This window comes from Coregonus lavaretus, assembly GCF_964263955.1.
Source record: "Coregonus lavaretus genome assembly, chromosome: 26".
NCBI lineage: Eukaryota > Metazoa > Chordata > Actinopteri > Salmoniformes > Salmonidae > Coregonus > Coregonus lavaretus.
The window spans coordinates 39358399-39364096 of record NC_140013.1 but is presented as its reverse complement, the minus strand read 5'-3'; the positions used below and the strand labels follow the sequence as shown (position 1 = coordinate 39364096).

General features: G+C 46.4%; 1 protein-coding gene across 1 annotated transcript; it reads left to right on the top strand.

Moving 5' to 3' along the window:
• The first annotated feature begins 1105 nt into the window (after window positions 1–1105).
• Window positions 1106–2260, top strand: LOC311102122 (ras-related protein Rap-2a). The gene is made up of 2 exons (XM_084143356.1): window positions 1106–1805; window positions 2178–2260. Exon 1 carries the CDS (start codon window positions 1207–1209, stop codon window positions 1756–1758), a length of 552 nt encoding a protein of 183 aa, XP_083999482.1. The 5' UTR covers window positions 1106–1206; the 3' UTR covers window positions 1759–1805; window positions 2178–2260.
• Window positions 2261–5698: the final 3438 nt, after the last annotated feature.

Genomic DNA, 5698 nt, shown 5'->3' with positions numbered 1-5698 from the left:
CACACACACACACACACACACACACACACACACACACACACACACACACACACACACACAGCTATGTGCCAACCCTTATGGTTCTGTTGTGATCTCTCTGTGCTCCATGACCACTAGCACAATCACCTGTGATGACTAAACCAATAACACTTATCACACAAGGCTGGTTCCAGTCAGCTCAATGGTAACATGTCACAGACGCCCACAGAGAGGTGGGCCAAACCTTTAAGACTTCCCCAGCCCCATAGACAACACCAGGTCAGAACTAAAATGACTTGCCCAAAGGGATAAATAAAGGGGTTGTATTGTATAACATATTCTCAAATGATAGATGAAGCTGGAAAACAATCAATAGTCTCACATTGGTTTAACGTATTATGATGACCCCTGTTGCAGTGCTGCTATGTTTCATGACATGGACGTCCACTGGACTGTACTGTCAGTGGCTGAAAGTATCATGTGGGTGGGTGTGAGACCCTGCTTGTCTGAAGAAGGTGTGAATAAGTAACTCACTAATGTCAACATACTCTGATGCATATTATATTTAAGGTAACAGTAATTTAGTCCCAGGCGAACTCATAGTCCCTTCTGCTTTTTGATATCCACTGCAGGGCCTAGACTATATCACCTGAAAGCGTTGGATGGTTGAAAGCAATGTCAGAGAGCTTACCAACTCAGCGTTGTTTATTCACCAAGAAATAAAACAAGGTTAAGTAGACATCTATGTCTGATTGAGGTGTGCAACCATGGCCGAAAAATGCAATGATTCAAACATTGTGACTCAAGCTTTATCCATGCACGCATGCCAAAGGTGTGGCAGTTTCCTGTCGCCGACTCATGCTTTTTGACAGCGGCCAAGGTGTGTGTCTGCGCCTTTAAGAAAACGGAGCGCAAACTGTTCAACGTGAAGACGTTGGCTACGTACTGTGGAGTGTCGGCAGGAAGGGAGCGCGCCGTGGCCACTCCACGAACACAGGCATTGCACAAGGTTCAAAAAACGGTGGTGCTCAACATGTCACATTTCTAATGCTGGGTCACGGTCGGAACCAACCCTACTCTCACCCCGAACTTGCGGATTTGGTCTAAAAACTGCGTCCGGAGGCACAACGGCGTCGCTGCTTGCGGTTTGAAACACAGCAGGGCGGCTAGCGGACGGGGAGCGCTTTCGAGAGGAATCAGAGAAGAGAGAGGACTGTTTTCAGAACCATGAGAGAATACAAAGTAGTGGTGCTCGGATCCGGCGGGGTTGGAAAATCCGCATTGACTGTGCAATTCGTAACTGGATCCTTTATAGAGAAATATGATCCCACAATAGAGGATTTCTACCGAAAGGAGATCGAGGTGGACTCATCTCCTTCCGTTCTGGAGATACTGGACACGGCGGGGACCGAGCAGTTCGCCTCCATGCGAGACCTGTACATCAAAAACGGGCAGGGCTTCATCCTAGTCTACAGCTTGGTCAACCAACAAAGCTTCCAAGACATCAAACCAATGAGGGATCAGATCATCCGGGTGAAACGGAACGAGAGGGTGCCGATGATTCTGGTCGGGAATAAAGTGGACCTGGAGGGCGAGAGGGAGGTCTCGTCCGGGGAGGGGAAAGCACTGGCGGATGAGTGGAATTGCCCGTTTATGGAAACTTCAGCCAAAAATAAAGGCTCGGTGGACGAACTGTTTGCAGAAATTGTCAGACAGATGAACTATGCTTCAGCACCAGGTGGAGATGACAAGTGCTGCACGTCCTGTGTTATTATTTAAAAGGAGAACATGTACTTTTTCTTCGAATTTTTTTAAGTTTGCAAATGGTGAGTGAGCCATTCCTAATATTAATTTAAAGTTAAACCAACAAGAATCGAGAAAACTAACACGTTTTGCTTGAAGACAAAAACAGACACATTTTGAACAATACTTTGGTGTTAACTGTTAACTGTCATCATCATTTTGGAAAGTGTCCTACTACTATGTGTTGCACATGCTTAGAAAAGACAGAAACAGCTCATCTATACCAGTGTTTACATGGCAGAATACTTGAATATTCTGGGAAAATAGCTAACATTTGAAACGGGCACTTGCATCCTTGGAAAACAGTTTGCCCGGTGCTATGTTGAGATGTTCTCTGAATCTTTCAACGCAAACGGACGTTTTTATTTCACCATATATATTTTTTGTCTTTGGAGGTGTGTTGCAGGGAGTCTGTACTGTTGGTTTCTTCTTCGTGGCTCACCCTGGCCTTGGACAGAAGGAAGGGAGGACTACCGCAGGGGAGGAGGGGAGCGGCGAAACAGGGAGGTGGGGGCCACTCTTCAGGAATTCTGCTCGGCTGGAGTATCTTTGCAGCAAACTCAATGTACACCATTGACGTCAACATAAGTGGCAGAGATAGAGATCAGCTGAGTTAGCAACCCCTGTCTCCGCTTGCACTCACAACTGGAACTTATCCCCAACGCAAAGACATTGAGACTGGGACCTGATATTTCTTTATGAAAAGTGGAGATGACTAGAAAAGTATATTTTGTTAATTGCTGCACATTTGTTGTTGTTTTGTGGGGGAGTTGAGGGTTAGGTGACATTTCTCCCACCCTCTTGGAGTCATGTTCTGTGACCACAACACACGAAGTTGATGTTTTTCAAAGTCAATGATGTTAGAATTGGACACCATTTTTGTGGAGTGTTATGACGAGTGTCACCCATTTTTTTTCTCCTTCAACGTGTGCGAGGACCTTACTTTAGTGACATACGGACGGCGACCCGACCGCCCTTGCATCGAGTGCCTTTCCAAAACAAATCAGCTGTTCAAATTCAGTGCCAACCAGAGAGTGTCTCCACAAGAATCCTACAACATGGCAATCCACAAAGTTCTTAACTGTTGCTCTGGATAATCTCTTGGGGGTGGGAGAAGAAGGAAAAAATGAAACAAAAAGCCTTTTGATAAAGGAATGGTGGTTGTCTTCTCTTTTAGTTTTGGCCTTTTGAAAACTAAGGTTTTTTTTGTTGCAATTTCTCTCTTGGGTTTGGCCAAATCTAAATTTAAATACACAGGTACTGGAGCCCCTTGACTTAACCACACCAAACGCTTCATCCAGAGCACTTAAATCAAAGGAATTCTATGTTTGTTTTTGTTTTTAAAAGAAAATGTGATGTACCATTTAAAATCTAACCCGATTGTAAGTTTAATTTCAGACCAGCCTTTTAACAGCTGTCTGTTTGTTTTGAAAATACTTTTAATACAAATTGCATTTTTTAAGACACATTCTTGTTTTCTGTCTTTGTACGTGTTGTTTCAGTTCTCTATCTGGTAAATCAAATCCACTCTATTGAGCAGTCTGCTCTAGGTTACCAGTGGGGCAGTCTGCTCTCTCTAGGTTACCAGTGGGGCAGTCTGCTCTCTCTAGGTTACCAGTGGGGCAGTCTGCTCTCTCTAGGTTACCAGTGGGGCAGTCTGCTCTCTCTAGGTTACCAGTGGGGCAGTCTGCTCTCTAGGTTACCAGTGGGGCAGTCTGCTCTCTCTAGGTTACCAGTGGGGCAGTCTGCTCTCTCTAGGTTACCAGTGGGGCAGTCTGCTCTCTAGGTTACCAGTGGGGCAGTCTGCTCTCTAGGTTACCAGTGGGGCAGTCACAGCTTAAATGTATAAATGTGTTTGTAAATGGTGCCATTTCAAAACTCTGCAGTCAGTGATAGAATGTAGAAATGAGGTCAAAGGTAACACTGAAGGTTAAGTGTCCAGTGACAGGGAGTAGTTCCAGTGCCTCCCAGCCCAGTGTGTGGGTGTCACTATGCAGTGAAGGTGGAAATAATGGAGGTGTGTTGTGGTGTTGGACAGTGAAGCTGAGCTAGACGGGTGTGTGTGTTTACCAACAGGGATTATCCTGCCCTGATCGGGCTGACTGCAGCATGGTCTGATCGGGCTGACTGCAGCATGGTCTGATCGGGCTGACTGCAGCATGGTCTGATCTGGCTGACTGCAGCATGGTCTGATCGGGCTGACTGCAGCATGGTCTGATCGGGCTGACTGCAGCATGGTCTGATCTGGCTGACTGCAGCATGGTCTGATCGGGCTGACTGCAGCATGGTCTGATCGGGCTGACTGCAGCATGGTCTGATCGGGCTGACTGCAGCATGGTCTGATCGGGCTGACTGCAGCATGGTCTGATCTGGCTGACTGCAGCATGGTCTGATCGGGCTGACTGCAGCATGGTCTGATCGGGCTGACTGCAGCATGGTCTGATCGGGCTGACTGCAGCATGGTCTGATCGGGCTGACTGCTGCATGGTCTGATCTGGCTGACTGCAGCATGGTCTGATCGGGCTGACTGCAGCATGGTCTGATCGGGCTGACTGCTGCATGGTCTGATCTGGATCAAGGGAAACAACAAGAAGACTGGTCTTGCATGTGTGTGTACATATTTATGTGGCAGTGTGTCTGTGTGTACATGCATCTCTGGATACGAGTGTGTCCTGTGTGTGTAACTGCATGTAAACCTTTTCAGTATAGGTCTGTATGTTGCGTAGTAGCTGAGACGGGCTTTGTTGTCATTTATCCTGTTCTGGCTTCAGTCTTGTGACCTAGGCTAGAGGGATGTTATGGCATTTGTGTGTTTCTCCAACAGGTTGGGACACGGTAGTATATCAACAGCCTTTACCAAACCAGAGGTGAATATGCCTTGTCAATCTAGTTGTGACGTTGTGCCTTTCTGTCTGGACTTCTGTCTGCCTGGGGTGTTGGTGTGTGTGGCTGTGTGTCTTTGTAGACTGAGAGAGAGTAACTGTTTGTCTGGCATTTTACATTCATTATTATGTTTTTTTTTTTTATTCTCGTTAACTGCACAACTCTCTCACATTTTTACTTGCTACCCTCAACAGTCTTGTCAATGGCAGCTTCAGTTAGCCACAGGGCTAGCATTTAGGCTGTAGGCTACATGTTGGAGTATATTGCTGTGCTGGAGTGTATCTCCTAGCTTAACGAAAAGGCTTGTATCCTCTCAGGCCTTAGTCGGCTAAAACGCGATGAGAGACAGACAGATCGATCGATAGACAGGTCACCGTGTGCTATAGAGCTGTGGGTGGATCTCTCTCTGTGCTGTATGGCTACATCAGTGCATCAGAAAGGTCTGCGCCAGATATTTCTTCCCCTCTGCGCTGCCACTCTTCAACCCCCTGCTAGGGTGTAAACATCTGATAGCAGAAGAATTTGCCCTTTAGAGAGGAAAGGGCTAGACTGTGTGTAGTCTAGAGTTCCTGTTTTCTCTTTAGTCCTCTCTTCCTGTAGAGAGGAGAGGGTGAACGTTTCACTTCCTCTCCTCGTTACCAAACAGGGTTCTGTTGAGTGGGTTAAACGGTTCAGAGCCATCTAGTCTAGGGTAAACTTTTTAGTTTTAGAACCTAGAACTGAGTCATTCTAAATACTATGTAACAGTGTAGTGTACCTAACTGTGTGTAGCCTAAGTACTCTGCACATGCCTTTGTAACAACCATGTCAGTACATTGGTTTTAGTGCCAAATATTGTGAAGTGGGACAGATTCTGTGTTGTATTTTGTTGTCTGTAACATCCTGAGCGCCCCGCCCCACTGTATAGACCCTGTGCTTTTCAGCCATCAAGAAGTGGTCATGAGATTTACATACTGTCTGCATTGTCATTGGCCTGGTGGTCATGTGATGTGGTTGCCATGGTTAGGGGGACATGGGGTATGAGTGGCCAACT